Raw genomic sequence first — 27,589 nt, 5'->3', positions numbered from 1 at the left:
CTCCATTTGCATGAAATATCTGTTCCAGCTCTTCACTTTCAGTTTGTATGCATCCCTAGTTTTGAGGTGGTCTCGTGTAGACAGCATATATAGGGGTCTTGGGTTTGTATCTACTTGGCCAGTCTGTCTTTTGGTTGGTCCGTTTAACCCAAAAAATTTCTTTTCATTTAAGGTGATAATTTTAGGTAGCTTTCTTTACATTTAAGGTAATTATTGATAAGTATGATCCCTTTACTATTTCCTTTGTTGTTTTGGGTTCGTTTTTATAAACCCTTTCTGTGTTTCCTGTCTAGAGAGGATCCTTTGGCATTTGTTGAAGTGCTGGTTTGGTGTGCTGAATTCTGTCAGCTTTTGCTTGTCTGTAAAACTTTTGATTTCTGCTTCGTATCTGAATGAAATCCTTGTTGAGTAGAGTAATCTTGGTTGTAGGTTTTTCTCTTTTATCACTTTTATGTCCTGTTATTCCCTTCTGGTCTGAAGAGTTTCTATTGAAAGATCAGCTTTTATCCTTATCCCCTTGTGTGTTATTTGTTGCTTTTCCTTTGCTGCTTTTAATATTTGCTCTTTGTGTTTAATTTTTGTTAGTTTGTTTAATATGTGTCTTTGGGCATTTTGTCTTGGGTTTATCCTGTTTGGGTCTCTCTGGGTTTCTTGGACTTGGATGACTTTTCCTTGCCCATTTTAGGGAAATTTTTGACTATTATCTCCTCAAGTTTTTTCTTATCCCTTTCTTTTTGTCTTCTTCTTCTGGGAAACCTATGTTTGAATATTGTGACGTTTAATATCGTTCCAGAGGTCTCTGGGGTTGTCCTCATTTCTTTTTTCTTTTTTCCTTCTTAACTCTCTGCTTCATTTATTTCCACCATTGTGTCTTCCACCTCACTTATCCTCTCTTCTACCTCAGTTTTTCTACTGATACGAGTATATGGTTCCCTCCAGAGGTTTTTAATCTCAGTTATTGCATTGTCCATTATTGATTGACCCTTCTTAATTTCTTCTAGGTCATGGTTAAACATTTCTTTCTTCTTCTCAATCCTTGTCTCTAGTCTGTTTATCTGTAACTCCATTTTGTTTTCAAGATTTTGGACTATATTTACTATCATTATTCTGAATTCTTTTTCAGGTAGACTCCCTATCTCCCCCTCTTTGGTTTGGTTTGGTGGGTTTTTGTCATGTTCCTTCACCTGATGAATATTTCTTTGCCTTTTCATTTTGTTTAGACTGCTGTGTTTGGGGTTTCCTTTCTGCAGGCTAGAAGGTTGTGGTTCCTCTTAATTTTGAAGTCTGCTCCCTGTGAGTGGGGTTGGACCAGTGGCTTTTTGGGGTTTCCTTGGGGGAACTTGTGTCTGTGTCCTGATGGGTGGAACTGGATCTCTTCTCTCTGGACTGCAGTCAAGTGTCCAGTAGTGAGTTTGGGGATGTCTGTGGGTTTGGTATGGCTTTGGGCAGCCCATCTTTTAATGTTCAGGGTTGTGTTACTGTTTTTCTGGAGAATTAGTGTGGTATTAATTAGCTTAGTTAGCTAGTTGGCTTTTGGGTGGAGCTTGGTTTCAGTGTAGGTATGGAGACTTTTGGTGGCCTTAGGGTTTTGGCCCTCCTCCTACAAGAGTGTCAACACTTCTCCATCCATACAGTGCAGAAGATAAAACCCCTAGGTTAATGGTGAAACAACTCTCTACAGCCAGGAACACCCAGAGAGATTCACAGAGTTTTATAAACAAGAGAAGAGGGAAGAAGGAGATAGAGGTGACCAGGAGGAGAAAAGGGAGAGTTAAAAGGGGAGAGAGCAGTCAAGCCAGTAATCAAGTCCCTCAGTGAAAATGGATACTGAAGATTAGATTCCTAAAGGTGCAGAATTGATAACAAATTTAAAAAAGCAAAGATTAAAAACTAGAATAGAGATTTAACTCTCAAAAATTCAATATAAATAATACAAAACAAAATCAGTCAGAAAAAAAAAATATATGGAATTTGTTTTAAAAAATAGGTCTTTTTTTCCCAGAAAGGTAATAGTAGGCTATAAAAGTGAAAGTTAAAGGAGTAATAAATAATTTTTTTTTAAATTACAAAGTGATAATAGTAAAAATATACCTAGGAATTTCTCTGGCACTGTTGTGGGCAGTGTGGGGTCAGTTCAGTGTCAGATAGTCCATTGTTCTGGCTTGTACTTCTTCTCAAGGTCTACAAGTGAAGTCGCTCCGTCATGTCCTACTCTTTGCGACCCCATGGACTATAGCCTATCAGGCTCCTCCGTCCATGGGATTTTCCAGGCAAGAGTGCTGGAGTAGATTGCCATTTCCTTCTCCAGGGGATCTTCCTGACCCGGGAATTGAACCCGGGTGTCCCGCATTGCAGGCAGATGCTTTACCGTCTGAGCCACCAGGGAACAATGTGCAGTCTCAGCATTACCTGAAGGGTTTTAGTCTGTTGAAGGCGTTCCCCACTTCTTTGTTTATTTTGGTTTCTTCTTTTGCAAGTCTCTTCAGTGTCTAGTTTCTGCCCTGATACGAGGGGATGAAGCTGGCCACTTATTTAGGGTCACTTGTTTAGTTGTCCTGTGGAGAGGGAGGGACACTGCAAACAGATACCTCTGGCACGTGTGGGTAGTGCTCACAGTGGATGGGCCACAGTTGGTTTGCCACAGGCGAAGGCGTCATGTACTTTGTGGTCCACAGTGCTCAGGCTCCAGGGTGCTCTGCAAGGGCACTGTCCCAAGTGGACCTTGTGTTTCGTACACGTCCCAGGTCTGAGCTACTGAGATTCTCAGGTGCTCTGCAAGGGCACAGACGCAGTTGGTTTGTACGTTTTGTGCCCTTTCCAGGTCCAGGCAGCTCAGGTGACTGGTTGCTTGGTGAGTGCACTGTCCCAGGTGGACCATGTGTCTTATCACCTCCCTGGTTCCGGCGCCTAGGTTTGCCGGGTGCACCACCAGGTGTGCTGTGTGTCTCCTCTGGGGAGCTGATCGCAGGCTCGACCCTCCTGGCAGATGTCAGCCATCCAGGATCCCAGGAAGACGTGGTTAGCGACTGGCAGCCTGCTCACAGTTTGGTGGAAAATGTGGTCTCTGGTGCTGAGATTGCAGTGGCCCCTTGCCTTCCAGCTCTGGCTGTCACACACTTGCATCTCTGCCTCCCGGGAGGGAGGGCCCTAAACAGCAGCTGGCTTGTTCTTTGATATTTGCTAGGGCACAAGCCTTTGTTCTATAAGTGTGCCAGGGGTCACCATAAGGAGTCAGAACCTTTAGAGGGAAAAGTCCTTTTTCCTTCTTTTTTTTGTCTCCCTGGCAGTGGCACGTTTTGGGTTACTGTGTCACATTAGCCTCCTCAGATTGTCCTCAGGGCATTCAAGCCCAGTCCTCATCCTAAGGATCAATGCTGCAGCCCATGCGTCCCTGCCCAGCCTCCACTCACTGCTGGCGGACACAAGTGTCTGAGCTGCTTCTCCACTGGTAGTTGTGGTTAGGTGCATATTCTGTGTATTTTTTTTTTTTTTTTCTTCCTGTTACATTGCCCTCAGATTCCAAAGCTCCCCACTGACATGCCTGTGAGAGGGTTTCCTGTTGTGTGGAAACTTCTCCTTCATGACTCCCTCCCCAGGACGGATCTCTTCCCATAAATCCTTTGTCTCTGTTTTTGCCTTTTATATTTTCTCCTACCTCCTTTTGAAGAGATTGGGCTGCCTTTCTGGGTGTCTGGTGTCCTCCATGATCATTCACAAGTTGTTTTGTGGAAATTGTTCGACATTTAAATGATCTTTTGATGAATTTATAGTGGAGAAAGTGGTCTCCCTATCCTATTTCTCTGCCATCTTGGGACATCCCCCCGCCCCGCCCCCCCCCCCCCCCCCCCCCCCCCCCCCCCCCCCCCCCGCCTTCCCGAGAGTATACTTTAAACTTGATACTTTTGAACAGAACACAGTCCTTTCCACTGTTGTTGTGAAGTTGATATCCCTTAAAAAATTGCCAATGTTTTTAATTCCAGAATGTCTGTTAATGTACATGGGTGGAAAAGGGAGGCTATATGTGAACAATTTAGAGCACATAAGATGAAAAACATCTTTTAATATAACATTAATTCAGAAAATAACTTTTTCCCTAACATTTTTTCCTTTGTTTTCTGAAAATTAATTCAGAATTATATTTTAAAAAATCCTTCAAAAGACCTTTTTGAAGTTTTATTTTTAAATTAAAAAAAACCCTGATGTATGTAACAGTTTAAAATTTGAGCTTATTTAATTGAAATATCATTATAAAGAATAAAATATAACCATTAAGGAAAAGAGAAAGATTAAAGTGAAAACAGTGCTGTGGCTACAGGTGATATTTATTCCTTTGTCTTCTCACAGCTTGAAGGTCCATGTGTTTTGCAAATTCAAAAAATTCGCAATGTTGCTGCACCAAAGGATAATGAAGAATCTCAGGCTGCACCAAGGATGTTGCGTTTACAGATGACTGATGGTCATATAAGTTGCACAGCAGTAGAATTTAGTTACTTGTCAAAAATAAGGTAATTGGCTCTTTATTGTGTATATTTGTTGTGTTTAAAGGTACAATTCACAATGGATTTTATTTCTAAGACCTTTAAAAAGAAGGAATGAACTCTTAAGTACATGTTATAGTTTTTCAGTATAAATTAGAGAGTTTGTACTATATCTGTAAAGAGAAATAGTTTAAACTGGATTTAGTTGCTTTAATATTAATAACAAAAACAGAAATTTAAGATATTCTTACATGGAAAGTAATCTTGTTAATTTTATCACTAAATTTTAGATTGTTAAAAATTTTCCGAACAGAAAGTGAAAGTGAAGTCGCTTAGTCGTGTCCGACTCTTTGTGACCCCATGGACTGTAGCTTAACAGGCTCCACCATTCCATGGGATTTTCCAGGCAAGAGTCCTGGAGTGGGTTGCCATTTCCTTCTCCAGAGGATCTTCCCAACCTAGGGATCGAACCCAGGTCTCCCAATTGTAGGCAGACACTTGACAGTCTGAGCCAAATTTCTTTAAATATGTTACAGTTTCTTCCTTGACAGTTAGTTGTGACCATCACACTGTTTAGTGGTTTAGAAAAGTTATAGGCAAATGAGTTTTCTTGGAGGAAATGATTGAAGCTAGAGAGATTTGTATGTTGCTCCACTTTCTAAAAGGGGGAATAATTCTATAAGGAAAAATTTCCAAATCCTTCTTTTGCCTGTTTTTATAATAGGCTCTTAGAGTCATGCCTGTTGGAATGGAAAAAAGCAGTGAGAGGCAAGGGAAAGTGTCTCCATTATTCTCAGTGTCTCCATTAGATCCATTTGAACTCTTTTTTCTGAGATGGGAATTTTCATTGGACATTTGCAAACAGTCCCTCTCACGTTTTTCTTTTCTTAGTCATTTTATATGCTTATGTTTGCTGCTCAGAGTCTTTTGTGCTTTTTCCATTTAATATTAATGCTGAGACCACACTTCTTTCCTGCCCAAGCATTTGTTCTAACATTTTTATCTGGTGCTGGAGGGTCAAAGATACAAAGAATTTAGATTTTGCCCCCAAGTAGCTTATATGGTGGAGAAGGCAATGGCAACCCACTCCAGTGTTCTTGCCTGGAAAATCCCATGGATGGGGGAGCCTGGTAGGCTGCACTCCATGAGGTCGCTAAGAGTTGGACATGACTGAGGGACTTTACTTTCACTTCTCACTTTCATGCATTGGAGAAGGAAATGGCAACACACTCCAGTGTTCTTGCCTGGAAAATCCCATGGGCGGGGGAGCCTGGTAGGCTGCCGTCTATGGGGTCGCACAGAGTCGAACGTGACTGAAGCGACTTAGCAGTAACAGCAGCTTATATGGCAATGAGATAAGCACACAGCATACAGATTATAATATATATATATAATCTAAAAGGAATAGGAGTTCAGGAAATTGCCTGTACCTAAGAGAGCCAGGAATAAGACTTAAAATATGAATAGGTATTTTGAAAGAGATTGGGGTAGGGGATGGCACGTGCAAAGACAGGGTACCTTGACAACAGATGAGTGAAAAGTTACACTTAGAAGAGCTTAGGTGATTGGCATGATGGTATATGGGAGGAAATATGGTAGGTTGAGGCCTTGTATTCCACAATCAGTGATCTCGTTCTTTTTTCCTTCCTTCAGCTAGTGTCTGCCTTTGGTGAGGGAGGCTCCTTGTGAGGGAGGCTCCTTCCTTAGAAGAGAGTATTAATGTTTGTCGAAAATGCTGATTTTCATATACAAAGTGGGGTATATTGACTTTGTGATTATGTTGTCTTTTCTTTGAAGAGTAGAATGATTCCTACTTTTATGGAAATACAGGCTTTCCTCCTTTGACACATTTAGTGAACTCAGGAGTTCACAAATGACTGGGTAGGAAGACTTGCTATGTAATGGCTCATTCTCTCATTTTACTGCTGTATATTTTTCTGTGGTAAATGAAAGCACAAGATCAGCCCAGAGAAGAGGGTCTCTTATGCTGTTCACCATTTTCTTTTGTTGAATTTATTACATTTTGACAATTGAGAAAAAGTGTTGCTTCTTTCTCATTTGCTCATCATTGAAACAGCATGACTACTTTTGGTTCTGTAGAAACAATAGCTTACAGAAGTGTTCTTCCATGTGAACAAGTTGGGAAACTATTTTCAAAATAAGTTTGGTGGTTAGTGGTTGTAACTCACTAGGGAGGATAAACCAGGAATTGGTATAGAATGTGTTTTCACCACTGGGCATCGCATTTCTCTGGGGGTGCTTCTTTCTACTCATCTATCGTATCTCCAGCCTCACTTCTTCCTGTACTTTTTTTTTTTTTTTTAAATTAAATGAAGAGAGAGAATAAAGGAACTTTGGAGTGCCAATCAAGTATTAGTTAAATTGCAATATGCTCTCTGAGTAAGTTATGACCCTGAAGGTGATATAATAAAAATTTTATTAAAGTTTTAGCACCCGTTTATTCTTTTGTGGGAATAGAATTGTAATTCAGTGACTATAACTCTTTCTCAATTATCCTAGTGAGATTGTATGTTTGACTTCAGAAAATTCACTATCTTTTCCCTCTTAACCTATTAGAGAAAGAGTTTGGAAAGGTACAGTCATTTTACATAAAGATAACTCATTATCTGCTTTCACATTAGCTTTTGGTTTTAAAAATATATTATCATAATGAAAATGCCCCTGTAATTTGCTTCCTACTTTTTAAGGTCTTGTGTAGTTTCTTATATTGCTAATTTGTGATTTTTATATTTTCATTACACTTTCCAATTTTATCAATATGTTAGAAATTATTGGCTAAAAATGGCTCTAAAGAACTCATTGATTTTATGTAAATATTGTAATTCATTAATAATTTCTTTATAGGTTAAGAGTAGGGCACCTTGGTATTCTTGGTGCTTATTTTTTAAAATTTATCCCTAAATGATGACTATAGAGTTAGAAAATCTGTATCTGCTCTTTACCTGGAACTGGGAAAAACTTCACTTAGTGTATCTGTATTCAGTTGTTGCTGATTTTGAAGTTTGATAGGCATTGTGCAAAGTTTCCTACATTTATTACCATATGCTGTTGCTAAGTTGCTTCAGTCGTGTCCGACTCTGTGTGACCCCATAGACGGCAGCCTACCAGGCTCCTCCATCCATGGGATTCTCCAGGTAAGAATACTGGAGTGGGGTGCCATTTCCTTCTCCAATGCATGAAAGTGAAAAGTGAAACTGAAGTCACTCAGTCGTGCTCGACTCTTAGCGACCCCATGGACTGTAGCCTACCAGGCTCCTCTGTCCATGGGATTTTCCAGGCAAGAGTACTGGAGTGGGGTGCCATTGCCTTCTCCATATTACCATATAGCTCTCTACTTAAGAGTTAAGTTAGGCAAGGCTGTCCATGACCATTTGTTTTGTTAAGTTACATAAAGTGACTAAGAATGATTAAGCATGGGGTCCTCAGGATAATTTTAGGATAATTTTTACCAAATAATGATTTACTCTGTATGGGATTTTTGAAACCTTAAAAATAGGCATATTCTGTGTCTTCTTGTTAATGACCATTTTATCAACCATTTTTCTTCAAAATAAACCAGCGATACCAATGCTTTCATTGATTTGCTTTTAAAAAAAGTTAATTTATTTTAATTGGAGGATAATTACTTTACAATATTGTGGTAGTTTTTGCAATACATTGACATGAGTCAGCCAAGGGAGCTCCCCATCTTGGGGAGTAACATGTGTCTCCCCATCCTGAACCACCTCCCATGCTCCCCCCATCCCCCCACCAATTGATTTGCTTTTGCACTATCACCCATTCCAGTATTCTTGCTTGGAGCATCCCATGGACAGAGGAGCCTGGCAGGCTACAGTCTAAAGGGTTGCAAAGAGTCAGAAATGACTGAAGTGACTTAGTATGCACACACACATTCCACATGGTGAATTTTATAAATTTTTAAAAATGTGACAGTGTGAAAGCCTCTCAGCATGATTTTCTAATTTATCTTAAGTGCTTTAGGACTGTCTTTATTCCTCTTTGCAGTTCTTTACCCCTTGCTGCTATGTTTGAAGAGACGCAGTGGGGCTTAGTCTATATGCTTTTACTTTAGGACAAACCTATGTGATGAAATGGATTTCTTTCATTTTTTCCTTTACTGAAAAAGACTGGTAGAAGGATAAATAGTTTTTTCTCTGGTTTTTGTAAAATGGGTCATGGTATGATAATGTTTGTCCCAAATCTGATAATGTTAACCTATTATGGAAAAATCCTTTTGAAGTCAGTATGCTTTAGAGTAAATAACTCTTATTTGATCTTTAACTGGATGGTTAACAAAAAGAGCATTGTTTTAGGATTACAGTAGTTTATATAGATGTTAAAGGTCTCGGTTTCTTACAGATTTGTTATCTCTTTTGTATTGGAATTTAATTTTTTAACACAGTATAAAATGAGGTTTGGAAAAATGGAAAATTCTTTTCATTACACATTTCTCTCCACATGTTAACACCTTGTAATTATCAAGGCAGAATTGTTTAACATCCTTTGAGATCATAGACTCCAAGTATCTTAAAAGAAGGAGCTGTAAACATTGCACTGAAAACTTGCTTTAAAGCTTTACCTGACCTGTTAGTTAGGGTAACTCTGGGAGTTGGTGATGGTCAGGGAGGCCTGGCATGCTGCAGTTCATGGGGTCGCTAAGAGTAGGACATGACTGAGTGACTGAACTGAACTGACCTGTTAGTTTGTAGATAAACAACTGATAATAAGCTTTGAATGGTGCTAATAAGAGTTTAGAAATTCTCTCTATTAAAAATGGTTGCCCTTCCTCCCCAGGTGATGTAGTAAATTTAGACTATAATTCAACTGTTATTAGTAAATGACAGTGGTGTTTGCAAAATTTTGCTTTGTACTTCTCCTTCAAATTTGATTCTTTTTATTGTGTCATTATGAAGAAAAACCTTCAGATTTTTGGTATATAATATTCATTAAAAGACATTTTCCTATTTGTATTGATAATGTATTAAAAGTTATTTGTGGTTAATAAAAGGCTTCTTTTAAACACCTTAAAAAAAATGAGGTTGTAAAGCTCAGGGGAAAAAAGATCAAATCTTAACATTTATACAATGTAATAGAGTCAAGGAAGTACTTTCACATCTTTTGTTTTCTTTATCTTTAAGTTCATGAGCTATGATTTCTATTATCCATATATTTTTACATGTAGAAAATTAAGGTAGAAAATGACAGTCTTGTACCTGGTCTTCTGATTTCTCCCTGATGACCTTTTCACACTATATAGCCCATCATCTGAAAAATAGTTTTCACATTAGTACATTTTGAAGAATTTTACTAGGTTGTATTATGGGACTGAATTCTAGTTTGGGGAAGGAGCTTAAATGTGTTTTAACTCTTTTTTTCCTTTGCTTTAGCCTAAACACACCACCTGGAACTAAAGTTAAACTCTCAGGTGCTGTGGACATAAAGAATGGATTCCTGCTCCTGAATGACTCTAACACCACAGTTCTTGGCGGTGAAGTAGAACACCTTATCGAGAAATGGGAGTTACAGAGAGTAAGTGTAGATTAAGAAGAACGGTTTGAACTTTTAAAATATTACACTCTTTTTGTATAGTCTTTCTTTTAAAGGATCACCCTATAATGAATAGTAAAATTATTTCTTTATGCCAGAATTGAATAGAGTGGAATAGAGTGATCTGTATAGAAATTATCTACCTTTGTTTAAGCATATTGTTCTTCTAAAACAGATGCCTTTTTTCAATATTTGTTATATTTTATTACATATTTTATAAGTCAGTCTTTACTGACAAGTTTTTAAAACTGCTAGGATACCAGTTATAAGCTATGTGTAATATTGTTTTTGTCTAGTCACCAAGTCATGTTCAACTCTTTTGTGACCCCCATGGACTATAACTTGCCAGACTCCTCTGTCCATGAGATTTCCCAGGCAAGAATACTGATGTGGGTCGCCATTTTCTTCTCTGGGGGATCTTCCCGACCTAGGGAACAAATCCACATTGGTGGGCAGATTCTTTACCACTGAACCACCAAGGAAGCCCTATATATAATATACCTGTGCTTAATTCTTTCTGCAGAAAACAAGTGTTTGTGCATATATATGAATAACGTGTATTTCTCTTATCTATAAACACACATAGATACAAGTGAAAGCAAATTAGAATTTCACTATAATGAAAGGATTCTTGTTGGATTTGACTTTCTAGTCACATTAGTTGATGTTTTCACCATTTATGTTAACAGAATCTTCATCCTCCTAGTCATCTATGTTATCTAATAATTGTCCTTCTACTTTGCTTCTAGCCACCAGTTCTGTTGCTCAACTGCAGTCAGATCTCTCATCAGTGTCTTGCTCTCAGGTTCCATTGATATTACTGTAGTTTAAGTCTCTGGCCTGGGCTATTTGTAGTAGCCTTTTAGCTGGTTTTACCACATATCCTTTTTCTATCTTCTAATTTATTGTACTCTGCCAGAGTGTCTTTAACATAACTCAGAGCAATGCTACATCCTACTTTTATTTCACATACCTTAGTCGGGGATTCAAGATCATTCATAGTCTAGCCCTAGTTCTAGTTTATCTTTTCAGCTTTCTTAATTTTTTTCACATAGGTTTTGTTTTAGCTAAATGAAACTACTTACTCTTCCATTCTCTAGGCTTTTCTTGGTTGTTCTTTTGAAAAAGAAGATTTTCCCAATTTTAGGATAATTTTAGTTTCTCTTTTATTTTTTAAAATTATTTTATTATTCTTATTTTATTTATTTTTATTTTTTGGCTGTAATGTGTGGCATGTGAGATCTTAGTTTCTCAACCAGGAATTGAACCCTTGGCCCCTGAATTGGAATGGCAGTCTTAACCACTGGATCACCAGGGTAGTCCCAGTTTCTCTCCTAATTCACACATGCCCATATTGTCCCCATGCCTTTTTTTATTTTGGTTTTATTTATTTATTTTTTAAAATTAATTATTTTATTTGATGATAATTACTTTACAATATTGTGATGATTTTTGCCATACATCAACATGAATCGACCATACTTTTAAACTCAAAATGCTTGTTTTTTTCACATAGTGAAATATTTGTTCCTTTATTGAATTCTTAGAATACTTTATTCATGATATGAAGAAGCATATTATTTTTTTACCTAGCAATAAAATTATATTTACTTCTTATCTCCTTTGACTGTAAGCTTTTTGAGGTCAGAATTCCTGTTTTTGTTATTTTTATTCAGTTCTACAAATATCTGTTGAACAGTGTGTATGCCTTGTGCTGGACTCTTGTATCTGTATATTATGTAATCCACCTAGCAGTCTTATAAGAGAGTGTTATGCCCATATGGATCAGAAAATAGGCTTTAAGAACTGTTAAACTTATTTTATGATTGATGGATCTGAGCCTTCCTGTATCTCCAGAGTGATGGCCCTGAGTCTTACATGTAATAAATAAAGTGATTTGATAGTTTCATATAAATAGCCAAGTTTATGAACTGTGAGTTTCCTAGAAAAATCTCACCCATTTCTTGTTATCTTTTCCTTTTATAAGTTGATATATTGTATCCTTAAGAGATTTTTTTTAAAGTGTGTTAATATGTTCTCAAGTCAGACAAACATATTATACATAACTTTTCCAACCCAGCCAAAACTATTAATAATTAAGCATGTATTCCAATATCAAATGGCAAAGTTGATCAGTGGAAAACTTCAGTTACTTTTGCACCAACCTACCTCACTGATTGAAAAGTAGATCAAGCATTCCTCAGAAATTGCTCATCTCCAACATGCAAACACACACATACAAACACATATACTCTCACACACACACATACACATATATGCATGGATCAGTGGTAGTTTGACAATTATCCTTGTAATGTTTTATTATATGTTTTTGCACTTTGTTTTCTGAGAGCCATGCTAGTATTTCTTTTTGTGCTGTGCTTAGTCACTTAGTCATATCCGACTCTTTGTGACCACGTGGACTGTAGCCTGCCAGGTTTCTCTGTCCATGGGTTTCTCTGTCCATGGATTCTCTAGGCAAGAACTGGAGTGGATTGCCATGCTTTCCTCCGGGGGATCTTCCTGACCCAGGACTTGAACCAGGGTTCCCTGCATTCCAGGCGGATTCTTTACCAACTGAGCTACCAGGGAATCCCTATTATTTCTTTCTAAAGACTTTTGGGAAAAAAAAAAAAAAATAGCCCTAGTATTTCTTTTAAGAGGGCAGTAGAAATTTACATGAAAATGTTTGAAAAACATCTTAATATGATAATAGTTCTCTTTGGTTTTGTATTTTTTTGATTTTGGTAACCATAGTGATGGAGAAATCAGGGAGTGTTCAAATTACTTGAGCATCTGGCAGGTGATACCCATAGAAATCAAATGTACACATAAAAATCATAAACCATAGAGTTAATTTTGGAAGCAGTGGGGTTTTCTTGTGGAAGTTTAATGGGTTTACCTCTTTGGCTCTTAAATTTAAGTGTTTGATCCATTTTTAACTAATTCTTAAACATGGTGTAAGTAAAGGGTAAAACTTCATTCTTTTCCATGTGGATATCCAATTTTCCCAGCACCATTTGTTGAAGAGACTCTCCTTTCCCTAATAAATGACCTTATCACCTTCATCACTTGACTTGATGAAAAATCACTTGACTTGAACAGCATGGAGATCAAACCAGTCAATCCTAAAGAAAATAAGCCCTGAATATTCCTTGGAAGGACTGATCCTGAAGCTGAAGCTCCAGTACTTTGGCTACCTTATGTGAAGAGCCAACTCCTTGGAAAAGACCCTGATGCTGGGAAAGATTGAAGGCAGGAGGAAAAGGGGGCGACAGAGGATGAGATGGTTGGATGGCATCATCAATTCAACGAACATGATTTGAGCAAACTCCAGGAGATAGTGAAGGACAGGGAAGCCTGGCGTGCTGCAGTCCATGGGGTTGCAAATAGTTGGACACAACTGAGCATCTGAACAACAACAAAATGCACGCAAGAGTCTATTTCTGGGTTCTTTATTCGGTTAGTCTGTCTTATTGCCACTGTTTTGATTCCTATAACTTTTTAGTAAGTTTTGTAATTGAAAACTATGAGCTTTTTTCAGGATTATTTTGACTATTCAGGGTCCCTTGAGATCCCATGTGAATTTTAGTGTGGATTTTTCCATTTCTTTGAAAAATATTCTTAGGATTTTAATAGGAATTACAGTGAACCTCTAGATCTATTTGAATAGTACTAATATCTTAACATTAAATCTTCCAAGTCATGACCCTCTCATCTTTTTCATTTATTGGTATCTTCTTTAATTTCTTTTAGCAATCTTTTGTAATTTTAATTGCATAGAACTTCTTCTTCTTTGTTTAAGTGTATCCCTAAATGTTTTATTCTGTTTGATTCTAGTATAAACGGAAACCTGTAACTTACAGTTGTTTTTTGCTCAGCCTAGTTCTCAGCAGTGACTTACGGGAGGTCCTGTGCAGGTTTCTGAAACATTTTTTCCTTACGGGACTCTCTTTTTCAAGCCTCTGCCCCAGGGCTTGAATTATTTCAGTCCACCTTGAGCTATGAGACTGATTTTCCCAACGTAACTTTCTGTGCTCTCTGTCTGCATCATGTCTCAAACAGAAAGGCAGAGCTCACCTGTTATTTTTTCTCCTTCTCTTTGGACTTACAGTCCTACATTACTTCTTGCCATGTGTCATAAAACATTTGTTTCTTATATGTTGTCCATATTCCTAGTTGTAGAGGGAGATTTAAGTCTTGACTCTTATATATTCATCAGGATGGAAAGTAGAAATCCTGTAATATGCTTTTTACTATATAATGTGTATTGGAAAATGGTATTATTGGCAGCTTATGTGAACTACAAGAAAGTCATAGCATAAAATGAACTTGATTTTTTGGCTTTGGCTGGTCTTTTTTTTTAATATCTAAATTAAAACTAGGGAAAGGATCTCTCGATTATTTTATGCATTTGTATGTGTGTGTTTTTTTTGCTAGGTTAACATCTTAATACAGTTTATCAAGAAATAAGATATTCATATACAGTTTAAATTGTTCTTTAATTAAACTGAATATTATTGTTGCCTTTAGTCTTAGTGCTTTTTAATATAACTGACATAAAATGCAAAATATACTTTATATAATGCAGGGACTTTTAGTCCTGTCTGATTATTTGTGACACCATTGACTGCAGTAAACCTGCCTCCCCTATCCTTCACTGTCTCTTGGAGTTTGTTGAAACTCATGTCCATTGAGTCAGTGATGCCATCCAACCATCTCATTCTAGGCCACCCCCTTTCCTATTTTGCCTTCAATCTTTTCCAGCATCAGAGTCTTTTCCAGTGAGTTGGCTCTTTACATCAGGTGGCCAACATATTGGAGTTTCAGCTTAAGTATCAGTCCTTACAATGAATATTCAGGGTTAATTTTCTTTAGGATTGACTAATTAGATGTCATTGCAGTCCAAGGGACTCTCAAAAGTCTTCTGTAGCACTGCAGTTCAAAAGCATTAATTCTTTCATGCTCAACTTTCTTTTATGGTCCAACTCACATCCATACATGACTACTGGAAAAACCGTAGCTTTGACTATATGGACTTTTGTTGGCAAAATGATGCGTCTGCTTTTTAATACACTGTCTAGGTTTGTCATGGCTTTCTTTCTAAGGAACAGCATCTTTTGATTTCATGGCTGCAGTCACCATCTGCAGTGATTTTAGAGCCCAAGAAATGAAATAAAACAAATAAAATCTGTAACTTCTTCTACTTTCTCTCTTTCTGTTTGCCATGAAGTGGTGGGACTGGATATCATGATCTTAGTTTTTTGAATGTTGAATTTTAAGCCAGCTTTTTCACTCTCCTCTTTCACCCTCATCAAGAGGCTCTTTAGTTCCTCTTCAGTTTCTGCCATTAGGGTGGCATCATCTGCATACCTGAGGTTGCTGTATTTCTCCTGGCAATCTTGATTCCAGCTTTTGATTCATCCAGCCCAGCATTTTTGATGATGTACTTTGCATAAGTTAAATAAGCAGGGTGACAGTATACAGTCTTATTGTACTCTTTTCCCAATTTTGAACCAGTCTGTTGCTCCATGTCTGGTTCTAACTGTTGCTTCTTGACCTGTATACAGATTTCTCAGGAGACAGGTAGAATGGTCTGGTATTCCCATCTCTTAAGAATTTTCCACAGTTTGTTCTGATCTGCACAGTCAAAGGCATAGTCAATGAAGCAGATATTTTTCTGGAATTGCTTTTTCTATGATACAGCAGATGTTGGCACTTTGATCTCTGATTCCTCTGCCTTTTCTAAATCCAGCTTGAACATCTGGAAGTTCTCAGTTTACATATTATTGAAGTCTAGCTTAGAGAATTTTGAGCATTACTTTGCTAGCATGTGAAATGAGTGCAATTGTTAGTTTGAATATTCTTCCCTGGTGGCTCAGAGGTTAAAGCGTCCACCTCTAATGCGGGAGACCTGGGTTCAATCCCTGGATTGGGAACATCCCCTGGAGAAGGAAGTGGCGACCCATGCCAGTATTCTTGCCTGGAGAATCCCATGGATGGAGGAGCCTGGTGGGCTACAGTCCATGGGGTCGCAAAGAGTCGGACACAACTGAGCAACTTAACTTTCACTTTCACTTTGAATATTCTTTGGCATCCCCTTTCTTTGGGATTGGAATGAAAACTGACCTTTTCCAGTCCTGTGGCCACTGCTGAGTTTTCCACATTTGCTGACATATTGATACTTTAACAGCATCATCTTTTAGAATTATACATATCTCAGCTATAATTCTGTCACCTCCTCTATTTTTGTTCATAATAATGCTACTTCAGGCCCACTTGACTTCACACACAGGATGTCTGGCTCTAGGTGAGTCATCACACCATTGTCCTTATCCAGGTCATTAATACCTTTTTTATATAGTTTTTCTGTGCATTCTTGCCACCTCTTCTTAATCTCTTCTGCTTCTGTTAGGTCCTTACAGTTTCTGTCCTTTATGGTGCTTATCCCTGCATGAAATGTTCCTTTGATAGCACCAATTTTCTTGAAGAGATCTGTAGTCTTTGCCATTCTGTTGTTTTCCTCTATGTCTTTGCATTGTTCACTGAAGAAGGCCTTCTTATCTCTCTTTGCTATTATCTTGAACTCTGCATATGTTTTATATAGTTTAAAATAATTAATAGGCTTTTTTTTCTGTTTTAGGAATCTACTAAAATAATTGGGTTTCTTGTGCATAAGTTAAATATATTTTTAATGTATAAATCTGTTGTATAACTCATTTTTCTCACAGAGCTTGTCAAAACACAATAGAAGCAATATTGGAACCGAAGGTGGACCACCTCCTTTTGTGCCTTTTGGACAGGTAATGACTTTCATTTTGGCAGATGAATTTTAATCATCAAAAAGTATATAAAAGTATTTTTCATTTATATTCATGTTGTGTTCAGTTTTGCGCTGACCTCTTCACTCAGTGGTCATAGGAGTTACGTGGAAATATATTAATTATAAGAAATTGTTAATTATGTTTTTTCCCCTTTATTTTAATTAACTCTTTTCTGAAATGCTGTTAACCCAAAGATTCAAAGAACTAAGAGACACACCAGATGTCAATTTAAGACTAAGATAAGATAGTGGGGGCTTTTGTTTTTTGAGAGAGCGAAAATGCAAATGTAAGAAGACAAAAATATGCTATAATTTCTCACTTTGTTCATTAAAAAAAAAGAGGGAGGAAAAATAAAAGCATCAACAAGAGAATTGATAAGAGACAAAAAAATTGGAACAAGGAAGGGCATCATTGCACTTTAGGAGAACCTACTCTCCCAGCTGTCCCTTCCAAGACTCTGTTCTTCTGCCTTCATCCAAAGACCCATCTTAGTCAAAGACTTAATTTTATTTCCAGTTGGTATTTTCCTTTTCAACTAAGGCATCCCTGATCTTTTTCTCACATAAGTGAAACATTTTTATTTCCTAATTATTTCCTAATTTTCAACCACCTTGCTGCAGAATGTTACCTCAAGGTAGTTCCTCAGCTGGCCAGTATCTTGTCTTTCTGGTTGTGCTAAACATCACATTGCATTCAAAACAATCTCTCTTAGCTTGTCCCTGCTTTATATCTGAAGAATCCAAGAGTAATCAACCACTCTGACTGCTTGCATCATATGATGGTACTAAAATTTAGCTCTTGGTGACCTGCCTTGCATTTGAGCTTTATTTTCCTTCAAGAGTGCTGACTCAAAAGTGAAGATAAGTTGTGAACACAGCAGCTAGGAAACAGAGACCTACATCTCAGTAACAATTTTAAAAAATTTGGTATGAGAAACATATCTAGTTGATCAGGAAATAAATGAGCAGAATCAGTTGAATGGCATCCTCTTCAAAACCCTTTTTTAGAGGATCAACTCAAAATTAAGTAATTCATGCTTGCATCATGGCTATTTTGAAAGTATTTAAAAACATATGCCATTTTTTATTGTGCTTAAGAACATGTGAAATTCAATATAAAAGGAGGCATGATCCATGCTGATGATATTCTCATTTCTATAGTGAAAAATCCCAAAATGAAAACATTCTATTAACTTATATTTGAAAATAATAACTACTATTTTTAAAAATTTTCTTTCCTCATAAACATTTTAGGGATAATATTTCTTTCATAAATTACTAACAGAGCCTTATAATTTAATTATTTTCAAGAATTTGAAGTATATAGAGGTTTTTTATTTTTGGAGTTCAGTTCAGTCACTCAGTTGTGACCGACGCTTTGCGACCCCATGATCTGCAGCATGGCAGGCTTCCCTGTCCATTACCAACTCCTGGAGCTTGCTCAGACTCGTGTCCCTCAAGTCAGTGATGCCATCCAACCATCTCATCTCCGTTGTCCCCTTCTCCTCCCGCCTTCAATCTTTCCCAGCATCAGGGTCTTTTCCAATGAGTCAGTTCTTTGCATTAGGTGGCCAGAGTATTGGGTTTCAGCTTCAGCATGAGTCCTTCCAATGAATATTTAGGACTGATTTCCTTTAGGATTTACTGAAATTTGTCTCAAGAGACTAAAATCCCACAACTTTGCAGCCTGACTGAGGGAGAGAGTATATTTTTAGCTTTTGATGTGGTTTATAAGTTGAAAGACATCTTTCTATATATAAAAGTAACTATCCATTTTGAAATTAGGAAATATGTTAAAAGTTACAGCTTCAGTAATGTTATTTGTTTATGAAGTCCATTGTGAAAATCTCTTCTTCAGCATCTTAGCCTTGTACATTGGTTAAAGACAGAGTATGCTGGCTGTGTGTTGGAATCAGCTATTTTATATGTATATTATTGAACATCTGTATTTCCATAACACATTTATTTGAAAACATATTTTCATTCCTAATTAAAATTGCTGAGGTGAAAAATGTTCATTTTATAGGAGTTTTGCTGCTAGGATTAAAAGGGAGAATTGAATTCAGGGCTTATTTTTAGACTTTGAGGGCTTTCTTCATTTGTCTCAAGAGACTAAAATCCCACAACTTTGCAGCCTGATTGGGGGAGAGGGTATGTTTTTAGCTCTTGATTTGGTTTATAAGTTGGAAGACATCTTTCTATATGTAAAAGTAACTATACTACTTAACCCTCATGGATGTTGTGGCATAATGTGGAAATCAGCTCTTAATAAAAAACCAAATTTTCTTCTTGTGCAATAGTCTAGACTGTTTGAAATTTTAAATTATTTTAAATCATCATCCTAAAATGAAACTTAGAACTTTTGGTTTAATGAATGTTTTAAATATGCTCCCCCTTTTAGATGGCTATATTTAGTGTAGCTTTCATTTACTAGTTACAGTTAAAGTTACTTCACTTAGTTAGAATTATATTTTTATGGGCTCTTACTTGTTGTGATTCAGATATTTCTTTTGAAGATATATACGTTTTTACAAAAAGTTGAATTTCTTCTGATATTACTGAAGCATTTTGTTTTATTTATTATTACCAGAAGTGTGTGTCTCATATCCAAGTGGATAGCAGAGAACTTGATCGAAGAAAGACATTACAAGTGACAATGCCTGTCAAACCTCCAAATGACAATGATGAATTTGAAAAGCAAAGGACTGCTGCTATTGCAGAAGTTGCAAAGAGCAAAGAAGTAAGAAAATAAATCATTGCAAATTTCTCTTATTCCTTGCCTTTATGTTCTATTTAGATTACTCACAATCATTATTGTCTTTTCACATAAAGTAACTAATTGAACAAACTTTTGACATTCTTTTTCCATATTCTATCAGTAGAGAATGTCCTGGTATCTTGTGGAGTCTTAAGCTTACACCATTTTACTTGTAAACATTTCTTTCCAAGTCTCTTTAACAATTCCATTAAGTTGCTTTTGCTGACAAACCACCCTTCTTTTCTCCCTCTTTCTTTTTTTCTTAACAGTTTACTACTGAACACAACAAATTTTTTTTTTTTAATGGCAGAGGGGTTCCTATTATTAGTTGGGATAGATGATACTTTCTGAAGAAAGTTTTCTCCTACAATAGAAACCTTGGAGGGGTTCAGGTAAAAATTAGAAGGTAAATCAATGGCTCAGGATTAACAATTTTGACAGTTTTCATTCTTAAAAATAATGTATAATAAAAAACAATTTTTATCTTTGCATTTGTACATACCCTCTCTTATTTACTATTATTAGACAAAAGGTTTTCTTTTCATTATTTTTAATTTCTTACTTATTTGAAATAGGTTGGTTCTCTATTTATTGATTTGTAGCTTTTGAAAAGAAATTTTAGTTCATGAATTAGTTGGTTGCTTAAACAGAATTTTCTTAACCAGTGATATTGAAATAAATTTCTTTATTCAAAACCAGCAATAAACCTGAAAGGTTGTTGTTGAATCACGCGAATACACCGGGATTCTTGGCCCCCGGAGGAGAAGAATTCAATCCGGGGCCAGAGACGAGGCTTGATCGCTCAGAGCTTTTGTGTAGTAAAGTTTTATTAAAGTATAAAGGAGATAGAGAAAGCTTCTGACATAGGCATCAGAAGGGGGCAGAAAGAGTACCCGCTTGCTAGTGTTAATAATGAGGTTATATAATCCAAAGAATGTCTGGAGGTTGTAAAGACCTCCTCCGACCTACTCCCATAATTTACATTTTAAGATAACACTGTCCTCAGGCAAGATACATTATTGGTATATAATCCTAAGGAATGTGGAGAAAGAAAAAAAGTTTGTCCTTTTTTCCTCCTTGAGAATTCCAGACCCCTCTCTCTTTGGGGACCCCTGGACTCCCTATCAACCTGCCTAGGAACTGACTCTCTCAAACCTTAGCTAACAATTTTTTTCCTATTTAAATTCAAAATTTAAGCGGGGATTTCTTGAATTTTGGTAGTTCTTCCCACAGTGTCATTCTACTATCTGTTTATGATAGGCGGACAAGAGCACAAATTCTAGAATCCGGCAACCTAGAAGCATATACTGCTGAGAACTTGGATCAGTTCAGTTCAGTTAGTCGCTCAGTCGTGTCCGACTTTTTGCGACCCCATGAATTGCAGCAAGCCAGGCCTCCTGTCCATCACCAACTCCTGGAGTTCACTCAAACTCATGTCCATCGATTCGGTGATGCCATCCAGCCATCTCATCCTCTGTCGTCCCCTTCTCCTCCTGCCCCCAATCCCTCCCAACATCAGAGTCTTTTCCAATGAGTCAACTCTTTGAGGTGGCCGAAGTACTGGAGTTTCAGCTTCAGCATCATTGGATAGATTACTTAAATTTTATACCATATTCTTTTATCTATGAAAAGATGATACCAGTGGGACAAGAGCAAGGATTCTGGAATCAGACAGCCTAGAAGCATATACTGTTGAGAACTTGGATAGATTACTTAAATTTTGTACCATATTTTATTTATCTATGAAAAGATGATAGCAGTAGTACCCACTTCATATGTTTACTGTAAGAATTAAAATTGCTAATATTTAAAACAGTTAGGATACTACATGGCACAGATAATGATACTGTTACTGAATTCCTGTTCAGCTGCTTATCATTCAATAATCCAATACTGAGAGTGTTGGTTAAAAGGAAATATGGCTTTACTGAGGAGGCTGGCAATTCTGAGGAGAAAGGTGGGAGTATGTTCCAAAAAGCCAGCTCCCAACTTGCCAGATTTTGCTTGGAGATTACATAGGGGAAAGAGGAAAGGGCTACGGTGCTCATAGGGAGGGGGCTGTCTTCTATTTTCAGAGATGATTGTCTTGATCGCACAATTCCAAGTAGCTGTCAAGTCTTGTGATTGGAACATTATCTAAGTCATAAATCTTTGGTTAACTATTTCTGGAGAATAAGGAACAAGGGTAAGGTTTACAGAACAACTAACTAATCTTCAGTCTCAGTAAGCACCAACAGTTTTCTTCATTCAGCAAGCTAAGCTAAGTTAATGTTGAACTAGGGTAGAAGTCAGACATCGTAAGCATAAGATCACAGCCATATCCTAACTAAGGAACAGTGCTGGAATAATGCAGAGGATCCGAGATCCCTAGTTATAGTTTCACAGCCTCAGTTACAGTGTTAGGTTGTCAGGTCACTTCAGTCAGGTCCAACTCTGTGCGACCCTATAGACTGCAGCCTGCCAGGCTCAATATTCCTTTGCTGTACTATGCTTAGTCTCTCAGTCATGTCTAACTCTTTGTGATTCCATGGACTATAGCCCCCGAGGCTCCTCTGTCCATGGGGATTCTCCAGGCAAGAATACTGGAGTGGTTGCCTTGCTTTCCTCCTTCTTTTGCTAAAAGCCTTCGATGTGACTATTGCTATTCCTCAGTGTTTTATCTATTCTAAGGCACGTTTAAAATTTACTTTAATATCTCTGAAATTAATTCATTTTATCCAGTTAGCATAAAATGTATTTATTCCTTTCCCCAAAACTGTTAAAATTATGGAGTTTCAGAAGAGGATATTGAGACTATGTCAATTTCTTAATGATTGTAACAAAGGTGTTATTTTGATTTACATTTTTCTCAAACTTTCTTCCCAAAATTTTGTTTTATGTCTATTTACTGGACTGTAGTTAATATATGGTAATAGGCTTAATTTTTTAAAGTAATAATTGATCACATTTTATTTTCCCATAAGTATTTGTAAATAAAGAATCATAGTTTTCTAAAGCAGAGTTTGAACTTTTCAGTTGATATGTAAGAGTTGATTGGAGGCTCAAAACTGTAAGAACGTGCCCAAGGTTACCAGTGACAATTCTGGGACTAACCTACATATATTACAGTAGAAGATTATATTTATGTCTATGTATCTTTCTATATAGATGAGTATACACATATTCATACTTAATGAGTGTCTGAAAAGCAAAATTATATAACAGTGTAATTTTCTTGGAAAGATATTTTATGTTCATCTATTTAACCACTTAATGTGGGTTTGGTGGAATCTACTGCAGATGACCAAGTGATGTTTCTCGTTCCTTTCTTCCTTTAGTCCTTCATTCAATAAATTTTTTTTTGAGAACATGTAATATGCCAGGGAGTTATCTTAAATGCCTTGGTTTAAACAATGATTAAATATACAAAAGATTTCTGCCTTTATCAAGCTTACCTTTTAGTAAGCTAAACAGATTGGCATAGTAATAAGTATGTAAATTATATGGTAGGTTAGAAGTTGATAAGTGCCATGGGCAAAAGTAAAGTAGGATGGGCAGTTAGGAAGATGTTGGTTGGTCAGAGGTGTTGGGGGGTGGGGGAGTGCAGTTTAAAATAGGATGGTCAGAGGAGGAGAACAAGATGGCAGAGGAGTGGGTGGACGTGGAGCACATCTCTCTCCACGGATACATCAGGAATACACCTTCAGACACAGAAGTGCATGCAGAACACCAGCTGAGAGCAGACATGAGTACCTGACCAACAGAAAAGAATATATAGAACCACACAAAACTCAGTAGGATGAAGGAACTAGGGGGAAAAACAGGAGTGTTAGTAGGACTGGACCTGCCCTCAGTGGGAGGGGGGACTGAAGCAGGGGTCCGATCTCCACATCAGGGCACTTGTCTGAGTCAGAGGAGAAACATTTAAGGCTGAGAGTGAGGCAGGTGATCTGTGACAGCCTAAATGGAATGAGATCAAACAGTCCTTGCCTCGGCCATACATTAACATGGACAGGGATGCAGGTCCCCTGGAAGGCACAGCTGCTGGCAGCTGGAGTTTAGGGATTGTGGAGCAGCCAGGGTGAGGGTTGCTGTTGACTGCAGAGAGACAGATTGAGGGGATGTGAGGGAGGAGATTGTGGTGGGAAATGCCTGTGGAGGAAAGCCAGGCAGCCATGGAAGCAAGGGATACTGCTGAGTTATGTGTAGGGGCTGGAGTCATCACCATAGCCTCTCTTTCTCCACATGCCAGCATTGGCAGCTGAACAATAGAGAGGCTGGCCCACCAAACGCCTGACGCACTGAACTACATTGTAGGACCCCACCCAGGGTGCTCCTTTAACTGACTGATGGATTGATCTACAGAGTAGGACCCTACCCGAGGTGCCACTTTAACTGACTGATGTGCTGATCTACAGTGTAGGACCCTACCCAGAGTGCTCCTTTAACTGACTGATGGATTGATCTACAGAGTAGGACCCCACTCAGGGTGCTCCTTTAACTGACTGATGGATTGATCTACAGAGTAGGACCCCACCGGGGGTGCCCTTTAAGTGATTGATGTGCCAAACTATAGAGTAGCACCTGACCCAGGGTGTCACTTTAAGTGCCTGGCACACTGATTTACAGAGTAAGACCCCAGCCAGGGAGGCCTCTCTATGTGTCTGACGTGCCGAATAACAGAGAAGGACCCCAGGCAAGGGAGCCCTGTAAGTGCCTGAACAGCTGGAGCTATAGAGAAAGACTGGCCGAAGAGGCCTACTGATCACCAGCTACAAGAGGCTTGAAAAAAGACTCTGACAGGGCCATAACTCCTGCAGTGGAGGCAGTCTGTGTCCCTGCACACTTAGCGCTGCCAGGGTCCCCACAAGCCAAGCGGCTGAGCCACCTTCATGCTCAACTGTCACGGAGCAGAGCTGCTACAGGCAAAAAATGTCTTGCGTCTATGCATGCAGGGTCGCTTCTGTCATGTCTGGGCTGTTTGTGACCCTATAGACTGGCCTGCCAGGCTTCTCTGTCAGGGAGCAGGGAGTTCTCCAGCGAAGAATACTGGAGCGTATTGGCCAGTACTGGTTGCAATACCCTTCTAGAGTTCTGTATTTCCTGCTGCCCTAGCCGCCAACCCCCTTGAGTACCTGGTGCTGCCAGAACCCCTGCGACCCAAACAGCTGCACCACCTCCACACTTGGCTTTCACAGGGGCAAACCCAAGTCCTCTGGAGCAAACCCCAGTGGATGACCCATATGCACAGGTGAAAATAAAACCACAATTGAAACCCAGGGGCAGTGTGGTTAAGGAAGAAGACCTAAAACCTTCTCACCAGCTCTACAAGCTCAGATTAAATCTACATGATCAGCTAGGCAGATTCTGTGTCTTTATAAAAGGTCATTGAGAGCTCCCACAAAAGAAATCGCACTAGTTCTGAAACTTGTGGACATTGCAAGCAAGAACACACAGAAGTAGGACCAGATTAGAATCTGAGCTGCCCCACAGTAGGTCCAGAGATCAGCAGAGTGTTGGAGGACATGCTAGGGAGGTGAGGTGGACTGTAATTCCCTGCAAGGGAAAGAACTCTTGAGCAGTGACTCAAGAAAACATTTATTTTTCTTATGTTTTGACTTGTTTTGTAGATTCTTTTGGATTTTTTTTCTTTTTTTCCCTTCTTTTTACCCCTCTGTTGCAGTTGTCAATTTTATTGGCACTGTGAAATCTAATTAAACTTTTGAGCTTTTTTTTTGTTTTTCTCAGTCACATTTTTTATTGTTGTGATAAATCTCTGCCTCTCCATTGGGCTTTTGCAGTTCTGAGGAGTTTTCCTTTTTTTTTTTTTTCCCCCTTTTTCTTTCATCGTCTGTTTTTTTTTTTTTTCCCTTATCTCTTTTTTAATTTAAAATTTTTTAAACCTATTATATTCTTTCTACATTTATTCCTTTGTTTGCCTTTCCTGCTTTTCTTTTCACCTTGCAGTTAGTCTTTAATGTATATAAATCTTCTTCATTTACCTTTATTTAACTTTTCATATCTATTCTTTCTTTCTTTTCTTTCTTTCCTTTCCTCTCAACATATTTGTTAGTTTTGTTTTCATTGCTTTATTCCCCACTTGGCACCTTGCTTTAGTTTTGTTTTCCAGTTTGTGCTTTAGTTAGTTTTGTTCTTAACTGGTAAATATAATTTTTATTTCCTTTGTTCACCAGGTCAGTCTACTGTACTTTATTTTTGTTGGACTGTATTGACTTTGCTCATGGGTGTATATGAATATATTCCATTTTTTAAATTATTATTTGTCTGATTTTATAGCTGCCATTTGTCTGGGATTCATCTTTGGTTTCTCATTTTTGGATATTTGTTTTAATCTCAATGCCATAACAAACCACTTGTGAAATGTTCGTTCCTGGCCAGAGATCAAGCCTTGAGACTTTGGAGTGGGAGCACTGACTGCAAAACCGGAGACTACCAGAGAACTAATCTTAGGGAGTATCAAAAAGTGAGTATTCACACAAAGGAAACCACTTGAATACAAAACCTGGCATCACCCAAACACCAGTAGCACCCTGTGCAGGATGCCTCATCTAAACAACAAACAAAAATACAAACCCAATCATTAGCGGACAGAATTACCACCTCACTCAGCTTTGCCCATGAGAGGAAAAAGAAACAAAAACTCTGCACAAATATCACCCTATAGGAAACTTTCACAAACCATTGGAACAACCTTAGGAGGGCGGAAACCAAAAGGAAGAAAGAATTCAACCTTGAAGCCTGGGAAAAGGAGACCTCAATCACAACAAGTTAAAAAAAATAAAATAAAAAGAGAACTACTACACAAATGAAGAAGCAAACTAGAAACACAGAAGTCCAAATAAATGAAGAGGAAATAAGCAAACTACCTGAAAAAGAATTCAGAATAATGATAGTAAAAATGATCAAAAACCTTGAAAACAAAATGGAAAAAATGCAAGAATTAATTAACAAAGACCTAGAAGTATTAAAGAATTAGCATACAGAGACAAACAACACAATTACTGAAATTAAAAATACTCTAGAAGGAATCAATACCAGAATATCTGAAGCAGAAGAACAAATTAGTGAGCTAGATGATAAAATGTTGGAAATAACTTCTGAAGAGCAGAATAAAGTAAAAAGAAAAGAACTGAGGATAGTCTAGAGACCTCTGAGACAATATCAAATGCACCAATATTTGAATTACAGGGGTCCCAGAATAAGAAGAGAAAAAGAAAGTGTATGAGAAAATTTTTGAAGAGATCATAGTTAAAAATTTCCCCAACATGGAAAAGGAGATCGTTAATCAAGTCCAAGAGGCAAAAGGAGTCCAATAGAGGACAAACCCAAGGAGAAACACTCCAGGACACATACTAATCAAACTAACAAAGATAATCACAAAGTAAGAATATTAAAAGCATCATGGGAAAAGCAACAAGTAACATACAAGGGAAACCCCTACGCTGATCTTTCAGTAGAAACTCTACAGGCCAGAAGGGAATGGCAGGATATATTTAAAGTACTGAAAGGGAAAAATCTACAACCATGATTACTGTACCCGGAAAGGGTCACATTCAAAATTAATGGAGAAATAAAAAGCTTTTCAGACAAGCAAAAGTTAAGAGAATTCAGTACCACCAAACCAGCTTTACAACAAATGTTAAACCAGCTTATATAGTCAATAAATACAAGAGAAGAAAAAAGATCTACAAAATCCACCCCAAACAATTGAGAAAATGGCAATAGGAACATATATATCAATAATTACTTTGAATGTAAATGGATTAAATGTGCCAACCAAAAGACACAGACTGGCTGAATGGATACAAAAATAAGACCCATATATATGCTGTTTACAAGAAACCCACTTTAGACCTAAAGACACATAAAGACTGAAAATAAGAGGATTGAAAAATATATTCAGTGCAAATGGGAAGCAAAAGAAAGCTGGAGTAGCAATCCTCATATCAGACAAAATAGACC

General features: G+C 37.7%; 1 protein-coding gene across 2 annotated transcripts in view; it reads left to right on the top strand.

Moving 5' to 3' along the window:
• The window catches only part of TDRD3 (tudor domain containing 3), a 226,341-nt gene that overhangs the window by 99,522 nt on the left and 99,230 nt on the right, over nucleotides 1–27,589 (top strand). For both annotated transcript variants that reach the window (XM_070799977.1, XM_070799976.1), the window contains 4 exons: nucleotides 4,345–4,505; nucleotides 9,887–10,028; nucleotides 16,778–16,849; nucleotides 19,460–19,609. In XM_070799977.1, the coding sequence (XP_070656078.1) occupies nucleotides 4,345–4,505; nucleotides 9,887–10,028; nucleotides 16,778–16,849; nucleotides 19,460–19,609 (525 nt within the window). The remainder of the gene's footprint in view (nucleotides 1–4,344; nucleotides 4,506–9,886; nucleotides 10,029–16,777; nucleotides 16,850–19,459; nucleotides 19,610–27,589) is intronic.

The sequence above is a fragment of the Bos indicus genome, chromosome 12, assembly GCF_029378745.1.
Source record: "Bos indicus isolate NIAB-ARS_2022 breed Sahiwal x Tharparkar chromosome 12, NIAB-ARS_B.indTharparkar_mat_pri_1.0, whole genome shotgun sequence".
Classification (NCBI taxonomy): domain Eukaryota; kingdom Metazoa; phylum Chordata; class Mammalia; order Artiodactyla; family Bovidae; genus Bos; species Bos indicus.
The sequence above is the reverse complement of the archived record's forward strand: the minus strand, read 5'-3'. Positions and strand labels throughout refer to the sequence as shown.